This window comes from Oryx dammah, unplaced genomic scaffold (genome assembly GCF_014754425.2).
Source record: "Oryx dammah isolate SB20612 unplaced genomic scaffold, SCBI_Odam_1.1 HiC_scaffold_11072, whole genome shotgun sequence".
Taxonomy (NCBI): Eukaryota; Metazoa; Chordata; class Mammalia; order Artiodactyla; family Bovidae; genus Oryx; species Oryx dammah.
This window is the reverse complement of record NW_024080466.1, coordinates 2,614,200-2,640,960: the sequence shown is the minus strand read 5'-3', so window position 1 is coordinate 2,640,960 and position 26,761 is coordinate 2,614,200. Positions and strand designations below refer to the sequence as shown.

Here is a 26,761-nt window from a genome sequence, read left to right as displayed (position 1 = left end):
CCAGACAGAAAAAGATCACAGACACAAAAAACAAACTTAGGGTTGCCAAAGGGGAAAAGGTGGTAGGGAAGGGATAAATTGAGAAGCTGGAATTAACATATACACACTATTATGTATAGGATTAATAGCCAACAATGACCTATTGTATAGCCCAGGAACTAAGCTCAGGATTATGTGATTATGTGAAGTGAAAGTCGCTCAGTTGTATCTGACTCTTTGCAACCCCAGGGAGCATACAGTCCATGGAATTCTCCAGGCCAGAATACTGGAATGGGTAGATGTTCCCTTCTCCAGAGGATCTTCCCCACCCAGGAATTGAACCCAGGTTTCCCTCATTGCAGGCAGATTCTTTGCCAGCTGAGCTACCAGGGAAGCCCAGGAATACTGGAGTGGATAGCCCATCCATGTCTTAAGGGAAAAGAATCTAAAAAAGTATCTATATATAAAATGGAGCTGCTGTGCTATACACTTATACAATACTGTAAATCTACTATACTTTAATTGAAAATTGTTTTTAAAAATCACAGACTTTAAGATCGTTAGAAGCACGTGATGGGTTAAGGGCCAGTCACCTGCAGACTGTTGGAAGCTGCAGATGACCAAGCCCCAACCATTCCTACTGGCTGATTCTCCCTGGATGTCTGGATATTTACAAGTCCCCAGGGGAGTAGCCAAACTGCCACCCTTTGCATAAGTCTCCAGAAGAGCTGCTGGAGCCTGGAAACTCTTAGGACTTTTGAGTTCAGGTAAAAAGTTTGAAAAGTTCTATAAGCAAATAAAACCACACCTTGGTATTCAGTGAGTAATAAAATGACAACTAGTAAATTGAAGGAAAATGGCTGTAGGTCACGAGACAGAGAACGGAGATTCCAAAGGGCACAAGTACTATAACACGCCCCAACTGGCAGGAACATTTGAGTGGGAAAACAGAAAGAAAGAAAAAATAAAAGACATCTATTTACAATATGAAAAGTAAAATGATAAATAGTTTAAAAATTAAATGGGATAAGCTGTTTCACAGCAATGCTCCTGAGGGATGACCACGGTATAATGTTCAAAATGACCTCGTATTTTCTCAGCATTTTACATTTTGAAAGACAACAGCAAGCAAGGCAAGCAACCCAGACGTAAGACACTTACTGAGACCAATGTTATTTGAAACGAGGCTTGACAACATGAACCGTCCTTCCTGAAATAAAATTACTCCTTCGGTGCTAAGCTTAGAACTGAAACAAGGTACTTTTGACTCTTCGAAAGGGGTAGTTATGCATTTTTAGAGAATACAAAGTAGCATACTTCACTCTACACACTTAAAAATTGTTACACCTGATGATTTTTAGTCACTTATAAGCCAAGTTAAGGAATAATGTGTGCCCATTTAGTCCTTCCTGCATTTTCATGGTTACAGTCTGTTTCAAGTTCACTGTAGAATTTCTTCATAAGCTGTGTAACTGGCCATTCTTCACAGAACTTTTTGTTCTTAAATGCTTTGCTCAAAAAGAGCCAGCTGTGTGTCAGCAAGCTCTCTCTATTACCCTTAACAATAAACTATGCTTTTAACATTATTCAAATATCTGTTTTTTCTTTTCTGCATCCTGAAACCACCATTCAATAAGTTTAACCAAAAAATTATCTTTTCTTCCTAGCTCTTCTACCAGTCTTTTCTAGAAAGGCAGCTCAAATTATGCGTTTTTGCTGTTTTCTTTCCTTTTGAAAGAGAAAGTGATTCTACACAATATACAGCTTTATAGACTGTCAGAATATATATGAGATGTTGATATACATAAGATGTATTTTGATACTTCTAAAAATCACACTGAATTCAAATTATTACTACTTGAAATATGGTTTTACTGTTACCAACTTTTAATTCCTATTACCTCAAAGAAAAATACACCTGCTAATAGCATATTTAGCATCCTAAGAAGTACATAAATCAAATTCACTTAAATGCTCCCCCCATCTTTGGAAGTATTAAGATAGAAAATGAAGGTTCACTTTCAACGACCAATTATTTAGACTTGTTATAAAGACAATCATGTGAACAACAGAGTAAGGCAGTGACAAAATTGACTTTGATTAAAAAAAAAACACATTAATTTGAACACTTTCAATTAGCTCTGTAAGTTCCAAATTGAAAGTTAAAAGGTTACTGATTCGTATCCAGGTGATAATGGACCAGATCCTGCTGGGAAGCCCTATTCCTTGGTGGCTCAGCTTTTCCACCCTGGTTCTCCATCCCTGTGCTATGGTGGGCAGGGGCCTTGGGCCACACGCTTCCTCACTTCTCTTTCCTTCCCCGGGCAGAGTGGGTCTCAGTCAGGGGGCAGCACCACCCTCAGGGGGCGTTTCAAAGTGTCCCTTCTGTCAAAAGGACAGGAAGGGTCCCCCGACCAAGACTGAACTGGTGGGGTCCCAGGTGAGTGCGACAGCACCAGCAACAAGGGACAGTCCCACCTGAATACCAGTTGTATCCCCACTGAAAGAGGCCAGTTTACAGGAGCTCTGGTTTGTTTTTTTTTTAACCTTTTTCTATGTTAGTGTGGCAAGACGGCAGAGTGACATTACTTGTACAGAAAATTTACGTGGAAAGAACAGGCTACTCTATATAACAGGTTCTGGTCCAAGTGATGAAAATATGATTTTGATGTGACACTTATCTCCCCAAATTACACTGCACTAACCTACTCAAAATTTCTGACATCTCTTTCGCCATTTGCTCCCTATAAGAAAAATAATATTACAAGTTATATAAGACAACTATATAAAAGTATAATGAAAATTTCAATAAGATTATTGCTTTAGTAACCATACACTATTATTTTACTTTGCAAAAGTTGGTAATACACTTTTTGTAGCTATAAAATACAACAAAATTTTTGTTTAAATCCAGTTAAAGTTATTTGAACTTCATTTTTGCAGTAGAAACTTTTGGATAATGTCTCATGAGAGCCATGCTTCTGTGATATTTTTATGTATAGAATATAATCAGCCTGTTCTAAATGCAAACAGGGAACTTGGTGGAATTCAGAATCTGTACAGGGATTTTTGCACTGGGGTTGCTTGGTAAATATTAATTAGGGTATAACGGTGGTCCACCAAATGATCTATTTTACTGTGTCAGAGTTTAAATAAGAGTCTGATGTGCTCAAAACTCTAAAATTCTAAATTAAAGCATGCCTAAAAAAATTCAAATGCATCAAGCACTTGTTAAAGATCAGAAGTGTTCTGACCTTCCTAGGATAAACATTTCCCAAAGGCAAAAACTTACTTTTTTTTGTTAACCAGAAGACTGTAACTTTTCTCAAAATCTGCTTAATTCTGTGTAATGGAATGTTCATGTAATCATATTCATCAGCTTCATTAGCACTTTATTTTCCTGTTTTGCTCTCTTCCTTCATAATCAATCATTTATTCATTCTATTCATCAGACTCTGGTAACCTCAAAAATCTTATAAATCAGCAAAAATCTAGAGAAAAGAAGATGGCCATGTTTGCTTCAGGCTCAGAGCTGGGCCCTGATCATAAAGGAGAAGATCTCCTGGCATTTAACTGACTGAAACAAACTTCTTACATCAATTTGCATTGGTAGCTGTTGCATTCATGGTGATTCTATGTATATGTGAAAACAGCTGAGTAACTACTACTGTTTTTCTAATGTTGAGAGTCAGCACTTTCATATTAAAATAAATAAAATGTAATAAAATAAATAATTATAGACTACTGTCTTTTATTTCTCTTTTATGTGTATTATTTAGAGAAAACTATTAAAGTAGGTTGCATCATTTATGAAACATTTGTTCTTGGTACTGGGATCTGATAGAGTGAAGAACCTTCACTATAAAGGGTACAGCTGGAGAAATAAAAGCTGTTTAAACAAACTTCCAAATTTTATATATATATAGCACATATACAAAAATATGTGCAAAAAGTATATTTTATGCATATAATGTATATGTATATCCCAAAATGTTACTTAGATTCTCTCTGTGGGGAGATTTTCATAACAAAAAGATACACGAGTACCACAGCTAGCAATTCATATATATATAACTTCAAATTATGAGCTGTTTTAGGTGTTAGCAGAATAAACTATTACACATACTGAAAGACAGCTATCTGCCATGACTCAAATACTTCAAATATTTTGTTTATTCTTATTTATATCTCTACATCTACTTCTATAAAGATATCAGTAAAGGAAATTAAAAACACAAAAAATGGGTGTTAAAGTTTAAACAAAGTTACCAAACACAAAGAAAGAAACCAAATCATAAACTACTGTGACTGAACACCAAAAAGGAGCATTAAACATTTTCCTGGGAAAAATAGTAATGATGATGATAGTAATAATGACATAAAATTTACTTCAATGAGGAAAATACTTCTCCTAAAAAGTATCCACAACCTATTAAAAAAGAGAAAAAAAAGGTTACACGATTAAGTCAACTTTAAAAGGGAAATGACATACGGTGTCATTGTGCGTCTTGTTCCGTTAATTCTGCGAAAAGAATACATATATTTTAGTCAATACCATAACCAATTCTGAACTTTGAAAATCTGGATTGTGCCAAATTTGTGTTTCAGTGACTTTGCAAATTGATTTTCAAAACTCCATTATCTCTATTTAACCTATGTATGAGAACACTCAGAATTTTAATGTTTTTAAATCTTCATTACAAATGATTAGAAAAGAATAAACTAAAGGCATTCTGTGAAAATTAAGGAGTGAATATATTATATCTAGATTTTAAAAAATTACTCAGGTGGGGTTTGTGTTCGGTTTTAGTAGAATTCAGAAATGATAATATAAATGTGAAATCATTACTTTGCATCAAGGATCATTAGTGTTATTCAATGAGATCATAATTTGAAATACATTACATACGTAGGAAACAATTCTTACTTAGTTACTGGATGGAAATCCAAGCTGGAAAAGTAACTTGAAATTGTTTACTGCAGCAGAATCTATCTACATATATATTTTTAAATATATCACAGACCCCAAGAACATTTTCATGCCATATATTGAGAACAGAGTTACTTAAGTTCTTACTCATAAACATGTTAGAAAGAGTTCAGTGCTAACTAACGTAACATAAACATTCAAAAACTGCTGTAGCCCATGGAGTAAGATAAAATAATCAAACATGGGAAAATACATAGAGAACATCATCCACAATAAAGTGTTAATGCTTGTAGTACAGTGTGTAAAATAACCAGGTGGTTCAGAAGTGGAGGAGTTCACAGGAAACTGAGGGTCAGGAAAAGCTTCCTGGAAGACAGCTGGCAGAAAGGACCCGAAGGGACCGTCCCAGAAGGGGACATCATCCCTACAGCTATCCCCCAGGAGAACTAAAACTCTTCTGCCCTTCAAGTCATAACTACTCGGTATCTCCTAATTACTTCGTAGCGATCTCATCACCCAGTTAATGCTGTTTAATTTAAATCATAGGCCGCTCATCCCTTCTGCTAGAGTTCCTAAATGGCCCACTCTGTCCAAGACCACTCACACTGGATGAACTGCATTTTTCTGAGGATGGGAAGGAGTTCACGAAAGAGCTAGTATCTTATCCACAGCACACGGAATGACACTGGATAGAGCTAAATATTTCAAATGCTTAAACACAGAGTTAAGCCATAAATACCAACACGGGCTCCATTAAAGAGTTCTTCCCTAAAGAGCTTCAGCCTTAATAATGTCAGCTCTGGCAAGTGCGGAACTTCCTCACACACACCATGGCCAGCCTTGGCTCACTGGGAACCCAGCCTAGCCCACTAGCTGGTTATCCACAAAGGCTGCAGACACATCACCAAGAGGCACGGGGAAGGAACTCAATAGCAGCTGGGCTGAACCTGCAGTTAGAAAGCCAGCATCAACCAAACTCACTTTAACTATAGTAAGAATGTTAGTAATTAAGAGCCCAAAAAGTGGCTCCAAACCAATGAGCTCAACAGTTATTATAACACATAGCCCTATTCAGTTTATTTAAATATAACTTTCATGTACAATTCAAGCTCCAGAGCTCCCCAATATAATCACTCAGTACAAAACGTGCAAAGGCAACTTCACATACCCTTTTCCTTACCTGTCTTTGTTTTCAACTAAATAAAATCTAATTGCCTTGTTCCAATGTGGACCAAATTTTCTACCTTTCACAAGGAAATAGCAACATCTAGTGGTCGTGTTTTAATTATTTTGTCATAAACAGCACTTGGACATTCTGAAAAGTATAGTTACACACAGGCCTGCAATATATATACAACATAGGTACTTATGCATAAAGGAATTCCACAACTGAGTTTTGTTTTGTTTTTACAAATAAATAGTAATAACGAATGTGTGTACATTGTATATTTTTAAAAATGAATCTGTTATAGTAAAACCTTCCTTCAACTTTTAGCAAGAACTTCTGTATTCCTCTGTTCAGTAGGAAGTTAGACATGGGCAGCAAGGGAAGGCCTGGCTGAAAAGGATGCAATCTGATTTCTAAACTCCATCCCAGACACACCTAGGAGAGCTCACAGATGCTACAAGATAACCACAGAGACTCTGCAACTCCTGCACAGGAACCGTACTAACACAGTGGATACAAAACAGCCACAGAGGCTTCTCCAAGTAACCTTTGGCCATGAGGAGCCCAGTAAGGCCTGATGAATATTCTACAACTAATCTAACAGACTGAATTATGGGAAGACGTAAGCAACACAGTCCGCTGTTATATAACTTGAAATCGTCAATCGGCCTTGAGGGCATGCCTACTTGCATTCCCTTTCATTGACTGGTGGTGGGTGCAAGCCCTGCTCCGAACCAGGCATAACAAAAAGGAGGAGAATGGAAGAATAAAACAGGGAAGCCAAGAGGGGTGGGTAGGAAGGATGAGGACTCCCTTGGGAGTGTCTGCTTAAGCTGAAATTGTAACCTGTCTGTTGTTTAACAGTTTTTGGTCCGTTGTTCCAAATTTTTGTTGCAAGGAGACAAGAACCAAGGAAGAGAAATAAACTGCCCTGACACTTCCACACTCCATACTATTTAGAGATCATTCAGACCCGAGGAGCAAAGTTGTTTCCGTGTGATTAAGCTGCCTTGCTGGAAGAGTAAATCTTATTTATTCTAAATCACAGTGGGGAAAGGTATGTGTATGTGTAAAATTTCTCAGGGGTTAGGGTATATGATACATTTGAAAAATTTGTAATACATTCCAGCCTCAAATATATTAAGCTGGATGATAACATATTCACCATTTTCATGCCAGTATCTACTGGCAGATATTTAAAAACTGTCTACCCTTTATACAATATTCTTTGATAGTTTCAGAGTAAACCAAGATGTTTCCTTTAAGTACTTATGAACTGAAATAGCAGTTTTCATTTTCAGCACAGCTTGATGAAATCAACAGTTTCACTGACTTAAGTGTAAAAGTAAATAGAAATAATTTTTAAGTGGCAAATATACCAAGACCTAGGCAACGTGACTTTCCCCCTACTCCCCTTTCCGTCGAAGGAGAGGCAAGGCGGCAGGTGAGTAAAGCAGCAGCGCCCGTTCCCCGGCGGCATCGCCCCGCCCACCCGCGTGCCCCGCCCCACCTCACCTCGCCCCGCCCCGCCCCCGGCCCGCACACGGTACCTGCGCAGCGCCGCCGGGTCGGCCTGCGCCTCGTCGCTGATGAGCTCGGCCTCGCTTCGGGCGATACGTAGCGCCAGCTCTCGGTCCCGGCGCTCCTGCTCCAGAACCGCCTGCTGCTGGGACTCCTCCTCCCGCTGCCGGGCCAGCTGCGCCTCCACCTCTGCCTGCCGGCACAGAAGGCCTTGACGCCGGGCCTCTCTCTCTCTGCTCATCCCCCTCACTGTGCACACTTGCTCCATACACGTTTTTCTTTTCTTTTTTTTTTTAAACTAAGAAATACACACTCTTTAACCAGAAATCTACCATCTTCTCCCCTTCTATATTGTGATTAATGTTTCCTCATGCCCCAAAGCAAGAATCCGCCATTCCATCACTAGAATATGAGTCTCCCAGACATCACATCAGTAGCCTTGGTGTGACCTGAATACCAACACCTCCACTGCAGATTTCAGGAATTCAAAGTCTTGGTTGTGTTCAGGATAAATCAGAAAGCCAAGACAGACAGACACTCAAAATAGGATTAATTATTCTCAGACATGGATTAAAAAAAAAAAAAAAAAGATGGTGGCAGTAGGGAGAGTATCTTAATCCTAACCTATTAATATTAGCATCTACAAAGTTATAAAATAACATTTTAAAATATTAGATAATTATGTTGTGACTGAATGCTGATCTGACTTTCCCCCTCTGAATGATGACAAACTAATACTAAACAAGGCACTGTTCTAAATGCTTTAACAGGTATTATCTCATTTAATGCTCACAATTATTATTTATCTCCATTCCAGAAAGAAAACTGTGACCCACAGTCACTCACTGTAACTCCTGCAATATCACGATTTCTGTCAGGGAGAGGCTGGATTTGAACTCACTTCCCTAGCTCCAAAGTCCCTTCCCATAACCACTTCTGAAACTGCCTTTGCTCTCTAGGATAAATCGGTGACAATTTATCTAGTAAATGAAGATCTTCTTTTGTTTTATAGTTTTGCAGATTCTATTTAGTAAGAATTCAGTCTGACTGCCTAGAGAGTACAGACCTGAATACGTTTTTCATCATCTTCCCTTTTCTTTCTTTCTTCTTCTTCTTGTTTTCTCTTTGCTTCCATCTCAAGTTTCCTAAAAGAAAAAAAAAATTAGAAAACTCTTCAAAAATTAACAGAAAATAAGAAACTCTTCAGAAGAAAGTTTAACTATTAATAAATAAATGTTACAAAATGGGAAGTCAAATTAACCTCTTGACTATTACATTATTAACTTATTTTTTGAAAAATAAAATCTAACTTTGATAGCAGCTCTTTAGAAACAAAAGAAATATAATTATATTCCATAACCTTTAACATCTCTGGATTAACTTGGTTACCAAGCCTACTTGTAAGGTCTTGATCACATTGCCTCTCCAATTAGACAACTCATATTCCTTCTGTCTGCCCTACTATGGCAAGCTTCCAAAATTTTATCGGTTTTAAAACTGCAGAGAAGTACTTTCTTCCTAGATCATAAAATAATATGAAAGTCAGTTTCAAGAAGAAGTTAAGAAATCCTCAGGTGTGAGTTTAACCAAAATTCAGATTATAATTAAAATCATTTTATGTTATTGTAAAGTGAGCTTACTTTCTCCATTTTCAAACTTCTTCTAAAATTAGCATTTAAATATAAGAGTATCACTTTTACAGGTAAGAATATTCATTAACCACCATCAACACTTCGGAGTTCGCTATGGCGTCAGTTTCTAATCCAAGGCAACAACATAAATGCCTTACATCCGCCTTTCCTCCTCCTCCTTTCTTCGGCGTTGCTCATCTTCTTCACGTCTTTTCCTTTCTTTTTCCATTTCTTCCTGAATGCGCCTCAGCCTTTCTGCTTCCTCTTCCTGCTGCTTTTTTTTCTGTAATGCGCTGAGAAGGACCTCTGAGCTTTTAACTAGAGCATCATACTCTTTCTGTATTTGCTCCCTTGTCATCATCGTGGACTTAAAGAAAGAATACAATGGATGTGCACTTAAAAAGCTATCTCTTCTGTTGCACAACAATTAGAACACACTAAACACCACTGAACTGTACATTTAAAAACTGGTTAAAGTGGTAAGTTTAATGGTATGCGTTTCACCACAATTAAGAAAACAAACCAACAGGCACATACACAGCAAAACTGAAAAAGCTGGTAAGCAGGAGGCCCATTATCTTTTTATATTGCTTAAATATTAAATAATATTTAAAATTTTAAGTTATGTCTATGAACAAAATTTGAGTCTACTTCCTATCAATCAAGTAATCAAGTATCTTAAGAGTATACTGTGCACAAACTAATATACTGTAGTTAAAGTTTATTTTTTAAGAAATGATTAATTTTGCCAGAATTTACTATTCTTTAATATTAATGATCAAATAATACATTGGGAATATTTAAGAAATTATCATTATACCCAAAATTGTTGGATGATTTTCTTAAATGTGGCTGGGTTGATTTTAATTGATTAATACCACATAAACAGGGGTGGCTCTGGACAGATCTGTAAAATCAGCTAAGGCTATCCAAAGCATTTTCAGTTTTGACTTCTTTCTCCAGTCTTACTCCAAGATTTATCATTATCTGTAGAAAATATCTAAAAGTCTCACTTTAAGATATTATATCTCACACAACTGCAATGAATTATGAAAGTCAATGAGAAAAACATTGAGGCCCTAAAATATAACAGAAAATGATATGAATAGACAAACATAATCAACAAACAAGCACAAAGAAAAAATTTTCAATCCCACTAGTAATCAAACAAAAATCAAAACCAAAGAGGCCCTCTTGCTTTTTTCTTACAAAATATGGGAGAAAATTAATTGTTATTTCATGAAAGTTAAGTAATTTATGATACAGCCTATACGAAAATAATTTAATAATAGGGACGAGGCAATAACATAATGATAGGAATGGGAAATAAAATGTACCTCATAAGAACGATGCAAAAATATGTGCATATAAAATAAGATTGAGAGGAACATGTAACAGTATATAGTTGAATGTGTTAGTGTGAGGGGTAAAGAAGGGGGGGAGATTTTCTCCAAATTTTTGAGACTATTACTTTTAAAATTTAAAAATTAGTTTCTGAAAGTAGAAAAACATGAAACAAAATAAAATAATTTGCATTAATTTTCTCTCTGTAATGATTTTGCAAAAGCTTACCAAAAGAGTATAATATTTTAGTTAATATTTTGGAAAAATCTTTCCTAGCAACAAATGAATTGCACAAAAATTGTCTTCATTTTAATTTTTTTGGTATGAAAAATTTCAAACACAGAGTAGAGAAAATAATATGACTATCACTTATCACTGAGACTCAACACATGTAACAATTTGTATTTTTTTTAAAAAAGGACATTTTTCTATAAAATTTCAATATAGTAACAAAAAATATTAAACTGTTTTTAAAAGTCAAAAGTCATTTGGGTTAAAACTACATACCTTAATTTTGGCCATTAAAGCATCAATAGAAATTTCAAGGTCCTTGACCTGTTTATTCATCTCTGGTTTTCCATCTTTCAATGCACTTACTACTTCATTAAATTTATGGAGCCGTTTCTTCAGTGTGCCCACCTTAACCAGGCCATCAATGCTGCAAAGATAATACTTTATCAGTTTAATTCTACCATTTAATCATACAAATAGATTTTTCATTTTAATTAAATGCTAAAAATATGACTAAACAGAATACTTCTGTTTTCATGTTATGCAATATTTTTTAAGGTCTCTTGTTGAGGGTAAAACATCAAATATGGATGTGAATGACATTAATATCTGTCAGTAAGATTGAAGACGTCTATACTTACACTGAAGAATTTGAGAATTCAAATTACAGAAAAACTATAAGTGTGATTGCTTTGAAAATGTGTTAATAGATGAACAGTTATTCAGACCTCCATGTTTAAAATTTCTAAATTAATAATAAAAGAATCAAATAAGAAATAAAGGCTAAATTTACAGTGACACAGTATAATTCCTACAGATAATCTTGTAAATTATGGTCAAAACACTAATGAGATGTTTTTAAAAACAATGTCAATTTGACATTTACTAATAAACTCAAGTCGCTAAAGTAATCAAAATAAAACAGCTCCTTCCAATCTCAGACTGTTTACATTTCTCTAATCTAACCCTATGGTAGAAAGTGAAGAAGAACTAAAGAGCCTCTTGATGAAAGTGAAAGAGGAGACTCAAAAGTTGGCTTAAAGCTCAACATTCAGAAAACTAAGATCATGGCATCCGGTCCCATCACTTCATGGCAAATAGATGGGGAAACAGTGGAAACAATGGCTGACTTTATTTTGGGGGGCTCTGAAATCACTGCAGATGGTGACTGCAGCCATGAAATTAAAAGATATTTACTCCTTGGAAGGAAAGTTATGACCAACCTAGACAGCATATTAAAAAGCAGAGGCACTGCTTTGTCAACAAAGGTCCGTCTAGTCAAGGCTATGATTTTTCCAGTAGTCATGTATGGATGTGAGAGTTGGACTATAGAGAAAGCTGAGTGTCGAAGAATTGATGCTTTTGAACTGTGGTGTTGGAGAAGACTCTTGAGAGTCCCTTGGACTGCAAGGAGATCCAACCAGTCCATCCTAAAGGAGATCAGTCCTAGGTGTTCATTGAAGGGATTGATGTTGAAGCTGAAACTCCAATACTTTGGCCACCTGATGCGAAGAGCTGACTCCTTGGAAAAGGCCCTGATGCTGGGAAAGATTGAGGGCAGGAGGAGAAGGGGATGACAGAGAATGAGATGGTTGGATGGTACCACCGACTCAATGGACATGAGTTTGGGTAAACTCCGGGACTTGGTGGTGGACAGGGAGGCCTGGTGTGCTGCAGTTCATGGGGTCGCAAAGAGTCGGTCAGGACTGAACGATTGAAGTGAACTGAACTGAATCTATGCTATTTCAAAACCTTTCACAGAATGAGGCAAGTAATGAATGAATGAATGAAGAAACTAATTAATATCCAATAAGTAACAGACTAACACATCTTTTTACAAAGAACAGGAGGAGAAAGAAAACTGAGTACTTCATTTTGACCTTATAGCCATTTTATATTAGGGATAAACAGGTATCTTGGATTCTTTAGACTCTATTCATCTTACCGAGGTTTGTGTCTCCTTTTGCAAAGCCACATTCGAATAGTTTTCTGCATTTTAATGCAGGCTTCAGCTCGATATTTTATTTTGTTTTTCACTAAGTGCAAGAGAAAAATATAATGATAGAAAATTATTTACCTTAAATTAGACTTACAGTATTTTTAAAAACCACTCCTTTCCACAAAGCAATTCTCAAGAAACATAAAAATCTTGATGAACGTATTATACCAGACATTAAAATTGGCACAATTCTTTAGTCCCTTAAACTTCTTAAAACAAAAAGTATATCAACTATATGGCTAAGTGTACAGTTTAAATATGCTATTTCCTTGTTACACTACACTAATGTGTCCCAAACTGTCCTATGCAATACTGGCTTAGGAAATGTTAAAACGTGTGTCTTTTTTCTTTTTTATCAGGTGCACTTTCTTTCATTGCTGCATGTGAGCTCTCTAGTTGCAGCGAGCTGGGGCTATTCTTCACTGTAGTGGCTTCTCAACACGATAGTGGAGCACAGATCTAGCTGCACGGGCTTCGGTAGTTGCAGCAGACTCCAGAGTGCAGACTCAGTAGTGTGGCACACAGGCTCAGTTGCTCCGTGCATGTGGGATCTTCCCAGACCAGGGATTGAACCCGTGTCCCCTGCATTGGCAGGCAGATTCTTAACCACTGTATCACCACGGAAGTCCAACAGGTGTGTCTTGAAAAAAGGATTCACCTGTCAAATGAACTCAGGAAAAGCTATCTGCTATGCCTCCTTCTGAAGATTCACAATGAACATACTGAGTGTGGCCTCTAAGGATCCTGCCACAAAGGACTCTACTTAACTTCAGTCAGTCAGAATATCCTAGACTAATCTGACCTGGAGACATTCCCCATTAACATTCTACAACGATTTTGTCTACTTAGTGACTTGACCACTGCACAATATAGTCTACAAAGGAATAGTATAGTAGAAATAATGTTAATAAAATATGTTTTCCATCATAATACAATGTTTAAAGCTGAAAGTATTTAACTATAGTGAAAAGTATGTTCACATTTCAGTTGGAAAGTGATGGGGAAACAGCTTCTGTTATCTTTTTTATTATAGCTTTGTTTTTATTTATATTACAATTAACTAACAAGACATCACCGTTGCATGTTGCTTGTATGGTTCCTTCTCATTAGGTCAAAGGAATTTTTTTTTTAATTAGTAAGCAGAAATGTACTGAATCCTTTTCCTGTGCCTCTAGCACTGTTCCAGGTAAGGTGGAAAGTTGGGCGGGGGTTTAAAATTTTAATCAAGTTACTGACAATACTCCCTATGACTAAAGGTTTTGCATAGGCCACCACCATCAGGTAACCCACAATTATTCTGTCCCTCATCCCTGTTTTAGGTCAGAGATAAGTTGTTGTAACATTCTAAGACTTTAGACTTTGCCCTGTATTAAAGAAAAGACATAATCAAAGCCTTTTAATTAGAGACTCTGGGAAGATAAGCCTGGGAAGCTAGGGAAACCAGTCTGGGAGCCGCTGAAGTCACTATGCAAGCTGGGGAGAGGGGCTCCACGAAGAGAGTGGCAACAAGGAGCAAAGGTGCAGTTTGGAGGGGGAATCAACAGAGTTTGGTGACTGGCATGATTTCAGGGACAAGAAAGAAGAGACGATACAACTGAAATTTTCAGTGTGTATTCTGGTGACGCCATGTGGGTGGAAAGAAAACTTCTGGTGTAAGTCCCAGAGACTGGGGTATCCTGAGGGGACAGGGGAGCAAAGGAGAGAGGGCAGGAGTCAAGAGAGTGAGATAGAATTTTTAGAGCAAGATGAAGTTAATTATAATACATGTGATTAAAGAAGCTAAGTATCATACACTGGAGAAAGTGAGAAAGGCCCCAAGTACTAATTTATCACATACTACATGTACGGTGTTACGTGAGGAACCAGGGACGCAGAGTGAGTGACACAGTCCCTGTGGCCTGGCTCTCACCACTGAGACAAATTAATAACATTCCACAAACCAGCTCGATTCCAACATAATTCCAGGTCTGAGAGTGGAAGAAAACACCTACGTTTGATGACGGACAGCGAGCACCACTGGACCTTCTTCCAGCGACTGCAGATTAGCCAGTGGTTGACCCTCTTGACCAGCTCTGCTAAGTGGTCGGGGTCAGACTTCATAATCTGATCAAATTCTGCAAACTGGGAAATCAAATAATTGATTAATAATATCAAAAGACAGACGTGCTTAAACACACAGCGAGATACAAAATAACCAGAATACAAATCAAAATCTAGCTTTCTGTATGGGATCACAAGCCCGTTACACAGACATGTCTCAGTGGCGTTTCAAAGCAAACCCAGACACACAACTGAATTTTGCTGCCCTTCTCTTCCTTCCTCCAGGACTTGTTTTGTAGAGGTTACGGGGAGGGTGAATTACTCATTGCTAGTTAGCAGACTCAATAATAGAAAGTAGGAAAAAAAAATCTTAAATGACCATTATAGATGATGGGCAAAAAGGTTTTATGGCAAGAATGAAAAAAAGTCTAATATATCTCTGAACTGGCTCATCCATATTCCCAGATAACTGTACAAGCGAAGGTCAGCTCTATAAAATTGGGTACCACCAAAACTACCATGTCTCTCCCAACCCCATCCTTCTTTTGGTCAGAAAGAAGAAACTGCTACTAAGAGACAGACAACACAAATAAAACATCTATTAGGTTATTAAATCACAAAATGCATTATTTTCACAATCTACCACCAAATTACATATTGATTTCTATCCTTTACCGAACATCCCACAATAATATATTGAGGATGTCACACACTATCAAAATAACAGCTTCTTATAAACAAAATTAAAGGTAACAGAGATTAAAGATCTTTGAAAACTTGTCCTGTGCCTGCACTGTGTCCTTCTGACTGATTAATTTTTCTGGAGGCAGATAAAACCAAGTGCTTTCTCTATCAAGCCATAAATCCCTAAAATAGTTATTACAGATCTGAAATAAGAAATGTTGAGTTTCTGATAAATATGTATGATTACAGCTAAGCCAACTATGAATACTTATATATTCATTTTCTTTTAACTTGCTTCCACTTATGATAAGAGATGATACAGGTTTTCTGCAGTAAAAATATTCATAGGAAAGGGCATACATTGGTAATGCATTACACAGGTTTCATCTCATGCCTCAAAATGTGAAATCAGATTTATTTATCTGATTAATTTAGCCTTCAAGGCACTAGAGATATTTATGAATGATTTTGCTAAGTCAAACAAGTATAGTTGTCTATTACATAATAATAATTGTGTTTAAAATTATGAGAAAGCAATATTCAATCAATATTAAGGAAGTCAAGAATGGTGAAAATACTATGAATAGACTGAATGGGAAGTATTTCTGCATCGTATGTATTTAGTCATGAAATATTCCATAGCTCAATTTTGTATCATAGCACAAGACCACTGCAAGAATCTGTAAATACTAAAACTATGGGTAGCCTAAGAAAACTGTATTAGTATAAAAGTATGCATACAGCCATCCCTTCTATGATGTGACAGAAGTCAGCACACACTCCAGTCTAATTTTCTATATGCTATAACCCACTCCAGTGCTCTTGCCTGGAAAGTCCCATGGACGGAGGAGCCTGGTGGGCTGCAGTCCATAGGGTCGCTAAGAGTCGGACACGACTGAGCGACTTCACTTTCACTTTTCACTTTCATGCATTGGAGGAGGAAATGGCAACCCACTTCAGTGTTATTGCTTGGAGAATCCCAGGGACGGGGGAGCCTGGTGGGCTGCCGTCTATGGGGTCGCACAGAGTTGGACGTGACTGAAGCAACTTAGCAGCAGCAGCAGCATACATCTATCATGCTCTAACAGATCTCGTTCTCACAAGGAACACTCAAAAGTACTGTGAAACTTTTAATTACTGAAGACTGAATCAATGGTTTAGAAAACCTTTCAACTTGTTTAAAATAGAAGTATTCCTGGTTAACCCTTATTGTAAGTAAAAAATTCAAGTAAACGATCCTCTGATTCCAATACTTCCAAAGCTAGAGGGAAAAAAACAGAAACGAAACCTCTATAGAGTGCTATACATTGGAAACTTCTCACCAGCGGGAAAATGTTGTGTATGTGCGTCCCATATATATATGCACGCTCTAAGTGATTATCTAATTTAAGAATAAAATAAATCACTAAACACTTAAAAATATTCACTGACTCCAACTGTCCATACTAATTATGTTACAGTTAAAAATAAAAATGCATTTACCTTGCCAGGTCTAAAAAATACTTTAGTTAACCCAAACTTGTAGTCGACTTCATTTAAGCCCAAAGCTTTAAAAAGAGCCTGAAAAATAAAAGTTAAATGCCTATTAGGAATTAATAAGAAAGAGTTTATAGCTAATAAATCTCAATTTAGGCAGTATTTATACCTTACAAAATAGTCTTGGATCTAATCTTGCAAGTTTATCTGGCATATACTTTTTATACATGTTGTAGAGTTCGTGAAATGAAGCTCGTGATGGGAAACCGCCTTGCATCAAGTCCAAGACAGACACCATACCTAGATTCATAAACAAACACAAGTTTTACTCCCAATCACCATACAGAAGTCCAAAGATAATTTGCAAATGATCAAAAAATTTTACAAATTAAAAGGGGTAATTTACAGAAATTATCTGCAATGAAATATTACATAGACAATATCACACTTACATCATGCTTATGTTCCCAACTTATCCACCACCTAAAAACTACTGCCACCAAATTTCATCTCTAGCTTTTTAAAATATATTTAATGTTGATAATATTTAGTGCTGCTAAGACTGTGGGGGGAAATTACTTTTTAATACACTATTTCTGGAAATAAAAGATGCTTCAGGATTTTGAGAGCAGTGCTACAGAATCTGTCAAATTTAAACACATGCATATTTGCATATTTTCTGTTTTAGTGATGACACAGATTTCTCCAGCAGACATAAATGAAGATATCTACAAGTGATGTTCATTGTGTCCCTGTGTGTAAGGCAAAATATTAGAAATAAAATAAACTGCAAGAAAATGAAAATAAAGTAAAACTAGCTTGACTATATTTTCTAGAGATAAACTACTGGTCTCTTGAAAATTCAAATGTAGTTTGTATCTATTTTTTCTGCTGGAAACCTCTGTGTCACAGTATAGAAGGCAAAAATCTGCATTTGGCTATCTTCCAAGTTCTGAGATTACTTCTGGAATAAGATTAAGAGTTTCCAAGACGAAGTCAAACATATTTCCTGGTTCTCACCAGCGCTTGAAGCAAATGGAGAAGACAGAAGACTATGTCACTCTAAAGACCCCCATTTCATTCACCTCTCAAAGGAGCTAGTCTACCGGGGTAAAGAGTCTACAGGATGACTATCGACATTCAGTATAACTTTAGTACATGACTAATTTGAGCCTTGAGTCAGTGTGAGCTTTTCATGGCAGGAACAGCATAAGAAAAGGGTCAACTATTGATAATACCAGGACGTTTGTTTATAAAAAGACATGGATTTCAGTCTACAGGACTATTTAAATCGATGAAGAAAATAAGATTATTCAATAAAAAGTGTTAGGACAAATGGTTAGACATAAGGAAAACAAAAATAACATCAGATCTGTACCTCACTCCTTATAACCAAAATAAATTTCTGCTGGTCAAAAATTTAAATTAGCAAAATAAAATTATAAAGTATTCTTAAACGGGTAGGTTTTTATTTTAAAATAATCTCCCTGGAAAGAGAGATAGGCAATCAGATTGAATTTTAATCTGACTGGCAAAGGTGTAAAACCCCAATAATACTTAGGGATGATGACAGTGTAGGAAAACACACATGTACATTCTTAGTGGGAGAGTAAACCAGTGACACAGTTTCAGATGGCAATTTGGAACAAGTATTTATATTATTAATATTAAATGGTAATAACAGTTACCACTTTGATGATTTTTCACTTCTATGAATCTATCCTACAACTTGTCACATATGTGGGCAAAGATACACATAGAGAAGGTCTATAAATTCACTGGGTCATTGCTAGTAAAACAAAACACAGAAATAACTTAAATACTAATCAAATTATACTCAATCATATGACAGAATATGATATATTAATTAAAAATAATAGGGCAGAGCTTTAGCAAATATAAAAAATACGTTCAAGGCACAGAGTTAAATGGTCACCTTTTTGAAGTGAGACTTCTTTTTACTTATATTATTCTGTACCATTTAATTTTTGTTACAGTGAACATATATAACTATTATAATTTTCAATATAATTATATAATATATACAATATATAATTTATATTTATTACTATAATATATAACATGTTATATATTATCGTAAAATAAAGTTTAATACTAAATTAAATATAATATTAAATTTAACTTAATATAATGGAACACATAAAGGCAGTTGTTCTTATGGAAAGAAATTTCCAGAATTAGATTGAGGCTCTGGCTCTGTTTGGAGAAATAAAAATAAGGTTTAATTGGTACTGTCAGAATTGTTGCCCACGTACATCAAATAAGCAAGCACCCTTAGAAGTGTGAGCATCGTCGGAGTCCCTTGGCTTGCCCTACCGCTGCAGACCACACAGGAAGTGGCTCACAGAAGTTCATTGAGAATTTCATGGAGCTGAACAAATTACCAAGTCTGTGGTTGCTTTCTCCACACTTGAAGCTAATTTACTCTAAAGATATCCTGAGGCTTAAAAATATAAGAATCACCCAACCAAGTACCCTTCCTTCTAGAGATCCCCATGCCCGGCTTTTCCTCAGCGGAGTCTAGTGAGGAGCCTCCTGGCACAGTCCCGGCTGGCCATCCTCAGAACCCTCTCTGCTGCCATGCAGGGAGCACGGCCCCCATGTTAAACGAAGACCTGCCTTCTCTTCCTTTCCCCTACTTTCCCTGGGGCTGGCTGATCAGAAGATAGTCCCTTTAGTAAAAGCTGTCCTAAATTAATTATTCTCCTTAAATTGGGAAAAAAATAGAAATGGAAAGGCAAAGGAGAATTCCAATCTTAGATGTCTTTATTTTAAAAGCATCACAACTATTTTTATTTCTACCAGTTATTGGTAAATTTTTTTGCTTTTTCTCATTACCTAGTCATACAATTACCAATTCTAAGCCATTTTACTGCAATTATATAAAAAAAATCAAACCATTATGAATTGGTGGCATCTATTAAACTGCCAACGTATTTTGTTAAAATGAACTGCTTACTGAAAGAGGAATCCCAGCTAAAGCATCAGTGAGCCCACATTCTGCTAATCTAATAGTGCATAGTGCTAAATCCAAACACACTTGACTTGACAGGACACTGGGTGCTCAGCAGGAAGTAAATGATATTATGTTAGGCTAACCAAATCCTAAAGAGAAATTTAAATGAGGAAAATAACCAGACTCCCAGCAAAAATGATCTGAAGAAAACATTACAAAAACACAACTATACATATGTAGGAATAAAGCAGACATCATTTATGTAACCTTCTGGTGGTGGTGGTTTGGTCACTAAGTTGTGTCCAACTCTTGCGACCCCATAGGCTGTAGCCCACCAGGCTCCTCTGTCCATGAGATTTCTCTGGCAAGAATACTAGAGTGGGTTGCCATATTTAACTTTCTAGTATTTGCTAAAATCAGTCAAGAATAAATCTTTATTTCCTAGCCTGTGTATTTCATTCAACACATATTTACTAACTCTAGTATATGCTTTGCATTGCCAGGAAGCAGGAACGTGCATACAAGTCAGAACGGTTTCTGCCCTCAAGAGTTTACAGATTAGAGAAAGGAGAAGTTAAATAAAACCTGTGACTTTGAAATGAAAGTGCTTGGCACCCTTTACTTGGGCCCCCTTCCTTGTTGGGGCATCAAGAAAGGCTTTCACGAGGAAAGGACAACCAAGCTCAGATGTGAACAACAAAGACAAAGGGGAGATGAGAGTTTATCAAACAGAGGAAGCAGCAGATGCAGAGGCCCCGAGACCGGAGGGAATACAGGGCATTTAAGGAACTGAAACAAAGGCCAGAGCGACTGGAGAGCAGAGACAGAGGCAAACGGGCCCACGGGCCAGATCACAAGGGGTTTCATAAGCTGCGAGAATTCTGCTCTTTACCCCAACCAGAGTCAGAAGTCAAGCAATAAAAAGCCATGCTCAGGTTTGAGTTGTAAGGCAGTAATTCTGGACGTATGTGAAGAACAGACCAAGCAGATGCAAGGACAGTTAAGAAACTTCAGCAAAGAGCCAGGTGACAGCTTGAATTAGGGAGTCCTAAGGCTCACTGTTTGTTAGGAGAGTAGATCTTAAATGTTCCCACCACAACCAAGCAGTGGTAATTACGTGGCCCAACAGGACTCTGAGCTAACGCTATGGTGGTAACCATTTTGCAATACATAAGTGGTCAAATCAACACATGCACAACTTGAACTTATACAATGCTGCATGTCAATCATATCTCAGCAAACCTGAAGGAGTAAAAGACACACTCCTTAGGTCACATGGAAGGGGGCTTCGGGAGCCTTAGACTGAGAACATACGCCTAGGCCGTCCAGTGCGGCAGCTGCTGGACACGTGCTCTGTAGCTGCACTAGCCACATGTGACTTGGTGGTGGTGTTTAGTCGCCCAGTCGTGTCCGACTCATGGACTGCAGCACGCCAGGCCTCTCTGTCCCTCAACCTCTCGCGAAGTTTGCCCAAGTTCATGTCCATTGCATCAGTGATGCCATCCAGCCGTCTCATCCTCTGACACCCTCATCTCCTTCTGCCCTCAATCTTTCCCAGCATCAGGGACTTTTCCAGTGAGTCAGCTGTTTGCATCAGACGACCAAAATACTGGAGTGTCAGCTTCAGCATCAATCCTTCCAGTGAGTACCCAGGGTTTTCTCTTTAAGATTGACTGGTTTGATCCCCTTGCTGTACGAGAGACTCTCAGGAGTCTTCTCCAGCACCACAGTTCAAAGGCATCAGTTCCTCGGTGTTCTGATTTCTTTACGGTCCAGCTCTCACAACCGTACGTGACCAATGGGAAGACCATATAGCCTTGACTATACAGACCTTAATTGGCAGAATAACATCTCTGCTTTTCAATACACTGTCTAGGTTTGTCACGTGTGACTATTTAATCTTTTTTAATTAAGCACAATAAAAAATTCAGTATCTAACTCATACTAGTTACATTTCAAGGGCCCAACAGCCACAAGTATCTAGTGGCTGCCATACTGCACAACACAGGTACAGACTATTTCCACCTCCCCAGAAAGTCGCATCAAACAGCACTGATAGAAGTGAGAAGCAGAACAGGCCCAACAAGGGATACCCAGGTGGAAGAAGACGACCCTGCAGAGCAGGCAGGAATGGCCTAGCATTCAGGAGAAGCAGGGACACATGCTGTTTTAGAAGCCAAGGAAAGGCGATGTTACAGGGACAGAGCGGAGCCTGACGCTGCTGCCGTCCACCTAGATAAGGTCTGCAAAGAAACGCCTAATTCAGGATCAGGAGAGTCACCAGAGATCCTACCCAGAATCACCCTGGTGGAAGCTGATTTCTCCTGGGCTCAAGAGTGAGTGGAAGGCAGGAAACTGAGAAAGCGAGAAGATTCTTGGGAGAGAAAAGCAAAACCTGGAGAACAGAAAGTAAGGTCAGCGATGGGGAGGAAGTGGGAAGGAAATGTTGGTGAGAGGGAAAGAAGATGAGGTTCAGAGGGAGAGGCCGTCTCAGAGCTTCAGTACAGGTCATCAATACTCAAGGTTCCTGAGAAGGCAGGGAGGGATGAATCCAAAACACTACAGTCTCAATAAGGAAAAGAGGTACTTTCTACTTTCCATCAGGAGGGAAGGTATGCAGGTAAAGATATTTGGCAGCACACAGGTAAGTACAGGCAGCACACAGGCTTTCAGCTTTTGAGTAAAAAAGAGGTGAGGCTGCCTATTGGCAAAGGCTCAGGGCAGGGTGAGTCAGACTGGTCTCAGGGGAGAAACAAAACCTGCCGGCCAGGGAAACTCGGTGGGTCAGTATGAGAGCCCTTTGAAGGTTAGTGATCATGAGTTTACAACAGCACCAATCTGCCTTGCCCACCTTCTCCACGCAGATGAGGAGAAAACCATTCATCGACAGGGGTAGACACAGATGAAAGCCGAAGAATTGATGCTTTTGAACTGTGGCGATGGAGAGTCCCTTGGACTGAAATAAGATCCAACCAGTCCATCCTAAAGGAAATCAATCCTGGATATTCACTGGAAGGACTGATACTGAAGCTGAAACTCCAATACTTGGGCCACCTGATGCAAAGAACTGACTCATTTGGAAAGACCCTGATGCTGGGAAAAATTGAAGGCAGGAGGAGAAGGGGATGAGAGAGGATGAGATGGTTGAATGGCATCACCAACTCAATGGACATGAGTCTGAGTAAACCCCGGGAGTTGGTGATGGACAGGGAGGCCTGGCGTGCTGCAGTCCATGGGATCGCAAAGAGTCGGACACGACTGAGCGACTGAACTGAACTGAACTGAAGCTTATATAATTGGGGGAGGGCTCTCTAAGAAATAACTATGAAATTATAAATTACAAAGAATATATCAGGTACAGGGTTCTGAAAGGAGCCCATATAAACAAGGCACTCTGAAGCTAAAGCGACCTCAGCTTTCTAATGAATCTGCCGCCAAGAGGAGCAAGAAATGGAGTCAGGCTGGCAAGAGGGTTTCAGGAAGTGTCCCAAGACTGAATTTATAGGAGGGAAAGACCGTGTCCTGGGAGAGGCAGGGGTGGTATGAGAAGGACGGCGGATGGGCACAGGATAAAGAAAAGTCCTGGCCCCTGACCTGCATGACTGGGTCAGGTTTTGGTGTCCTTGCTTCTCACTCTATTACTTGTAAAAAAAAAAAAATAAAACTGAAAACAGCACAATGCCGTTGGCTCCCGTGGAACTTTTCTGCACTTGGTTAAACCGTCCTCTCTACCCCTCACCTGGCCATGTCTGTCCTATCTCAAGGGCACTGTGGTGTTTGTTTTTAATAAGCAGTAGAGTGAGAAGCAAGGACAACAAAACCTGACCCAGTTACATGGGGAACGAACTGCTGTGGGACTGAGAAAGCCATGGAAAGAAAGCCACAGAAAGCACCACAGAGGAGGTCTGGGTTCGCAGCTAAAGAGTTTTTTTGGTTTTCTGAATTATTTTTAATCGGAGGAAAACTGCTTCACAACGTTCTGTTGGTCTCTGCCATACAATAGTGCAAATCAGCCGTAATTATACATATATCCCCTTCAGACATGAAGCAACAGGCTGCTTCCAAATTGGGAAAGGAGTACGTCAAGGCTGTATGTTGTCAGCCTGCTTCTTTACCTTACACAGAGTACATAATTCAAAATGCCAGGCTGGATGAAGCTCAAGCTGGAAGCAAGACCGCCGGGAGATATATCAATAACCTCAGATATGCAGATGACACCACCCCAATGGCAGAAAGTGTAAAAGAACTAAAGAGCCTCTTGATGAAAGTCAAAGAGGAGAGTGAAAAAGCTGGCTTAAAGCTCAACATTCAGAAACCGAAGATCATGGCATCTGGTCCCATCACTTCATGGCAAAAAATGGGGAAAAAATGGCAACAGTGACAAAGTTTATATTCTTGGACTGCAAAATCACTGCAGATGGTGACTGCAGCCATGAAATTAAAAGATCCTTGTTCCTTGGAAGAAAACCTGTGACAAAACTAGACAGCATATTAAAAAGCAGAAATCAGTTTGCTGACAAAGGTCCGTATAGTCAAAGCTATGGTTTTTCCAGTAGTCATGTACAGATGTGAGAACTGGACCATAAAGAAGGTTGAGCACTTAAGAACTGATGCTTTCAAATAGTGGTGCTGGAAAAAACTCTTGAGAGTCCCTTGGACAGCAAGGTGATCAAACCAGTTCATTCTAAAGGAAATCAACCGTGAATATTCATTGGAAGGATTGATTCTGTAGATCCAATACTTTGGCCACCTGATGTGAAGAGCAGACTCATTAGAAAAGACTCTGATGCTAGGAAAGACTGAAGGCAGGAAGAGAAGTGGGCAACAGAGAATGAGATGGCTGGATGGCATCTCCGACTCAATGGACATGAGTTTAAGCAAACTCTGGGAGATAGGTAAGAACAGGGAAGCCTGGTGTGCTGCAGTCCATGGGCTAACAAAAAGTCGGACATGACTGAGCAAGTGAACAACAACCCCTCCCTCTCCCTCTTGAGCCTCCCACCTCTCTAGGTCATCACAGAGCGCTAGGCTGGGGTCCCTGTGTTAAACAGTAGCTTCGCACCAGCTATCTATTTTATACATGGTGGTGTATATATGTGAATGCTACTTTCTCCATTCATCTCAATTTCTTCCTTTCTCTGCTGTGTCCTCAAGCTTGTTCTCTGTATCTGCGTCTCCATTCCTTCCCTGCAAAGAGGTTCATTAATACTATTTTTCTAGATTCCGTATGTGTTAACAGATATTTGTTTTTCTCTTTCTGACTTACTCCGCTCTATATAACAGGTTCTAGGTTCACCCAACTCGCTAGAACTGACTCAAATGCATTCTTTTTTTATGGCTGAGTTATATTCCATTGTGTACCTGCACCACATCTTCATCCACTCATCTGTCGACGGACATCTAGGTTGTTTCCACGTCCTGGCCATTGTAAAGAGTGCTGCTATGAACACTGCGGGGACCGGGGTGCCCAGGGGGTGGAATTCTCAGGTGGCACAGTGGTAAACAACTCATTTGCTAATGCAAGAGAAATGTGTTCAATCCCCAGGTCAGGAAGATCCCCTGGAGTAGAAAATGGCAACCCACTCCAGTATTCCTGCCAGGAAAATTCCAGGGACAGAGGAGGCTGGTGGGCTACCAACCATGGGGTTGCAAAGAGTTTGACACAACTGAGCACACACACACACAACTACTATGAACACTGGGGTACAAATATTTTTTCAATTATGGTTTTCTCAGGGTATATTCCCAGTAGTGGGATTGCTGGGTCATATGACAGTTTTATTCCTAGTTTTTAAAAGAATCTTCATACTGTTCTCCACAGTTGAAAAGCTTTTATAAATTATACTTCAATGAGGTAAAAGATTATTGTGAAATGATACTAAACACCAATATTGTTCAAATAATTTGTTCACCTTTCTTTCCTTATAAATAAAAGAATATAAAAGTCTTATTGTGCTTAAAAATAATCAAGATAGTTGTGAATTATCTGAAAACACTGGATATATTAAATTGTATTTGAACTAAATAAGACTCTTGATACACTCCAACATAGATTATAAAATAGAGAAATACCTGAACATTGAAGCTGAGACAGAATTTGAGCTCCTTCAAAGTCATGGCTAGTCATCTTTAAATTAGGCTTGATACAGCGAATAAAGCTTGCTCCCTAGAAGAATAAAGGTACTTTAAAACATAATACATGCAGCATTCTTATTTTTCTAAGAATTCCAGCAACTTTCAGAGAATATTATCATTAAGTTATGAGCCTCTCTTAAAATAATCACTAGGGAACTTAAATTAGCATACTTTTACAGTGTAAAGCATTTATATAGTAATAATGTTAGAAAAATACTGTTTTATATTTGAGTGCCAAAAATTGTGTTATTGTAAAAAAGAAGTCTTTCATAATAAAATATTTCAATATATTTAAACAATATATTTCATAGGATGGCATACATGTGATTATACTCCACATTTAAATGTATTTATGTGACTTCCCTGGTGGCTCAGACGGTAAAGCATCTGCCTACAATGTGGGAGACCTGGGTTTGATCCCTGGGTCGAGAAGATCCTCTGGAGAAGGAAATGGCAACCCACTCCAGTACTCTTGCCTGGAGAATCCCATGGATGGAGGAGCCTGGTGGGCTATAGTCCATGGGGTCGCAAAGAGTTGGACACGACTGAGCGATTTCACTACTATGTGCTATGCTGCTGTGATAAGAAAACTGCCCTATGACAAGATACGCAAATAAAATTATGCCTCTTAAAATTTAGGGCAAAG

General features: G+C 38.3%; 1 protein-coding gene across 4 annotated transcripts in view; it reads right to left on the bottom strand.

Annotated features, from left to right (window-relative positions):
- Positions 1-26,761, bottom strand: part of LOC120860419 (unconventional myosin-VI) — a 159,815-nt gene that overhangs the window by 10,395 nt on the left and 122,659 nt on the right. For 2 of the 4 annotated variants that reach the window (XM_040236217.1, XM_040236218.1), the window contains exons 20-28: positions 26,053-26,146; positions 17,173-17,303; positions 17,010-17,087; positions 14,795-14,924; positions 12,750-12,840; positions 11,081-11,231; positions 9,388-9,596; positions 8,665-8,743; positions 7,628-7,791 (exon numbers count right to left, since the gene is read on the bottom strand). In XM_040236217.1, coding sequence (XP_040092151.1) covers positions 7,628-7,791; positions 8,665-8,743; positions 9,388-9,596; positions 11,081-11,231; positions 12,750-12,840; positions 14,795-14,924; positions 17,010-17,087; positions 17,173-17,303; positions 26,053-26,146 — 1,127 coding nt within the window. Of the gene's footprint in view, positions 1-2,684; positions 2,724-4,471; positions 4,502-4,906; positions 4,931-7,627; positions 7,792-8,664; positions 8,744-9,387; positions 9,597-11,080; positions 11,232-12,749; positions 12,841-14,794; positions 14,925-17,009; positions 17,088-17,172; positions 17,304-26,052; positions 26,147-26,761 lie in introns of those variants that run through there. The other 2 variants (XM_040236216.1, XR_005720320.1) reach the window with 2 other exon arrangements.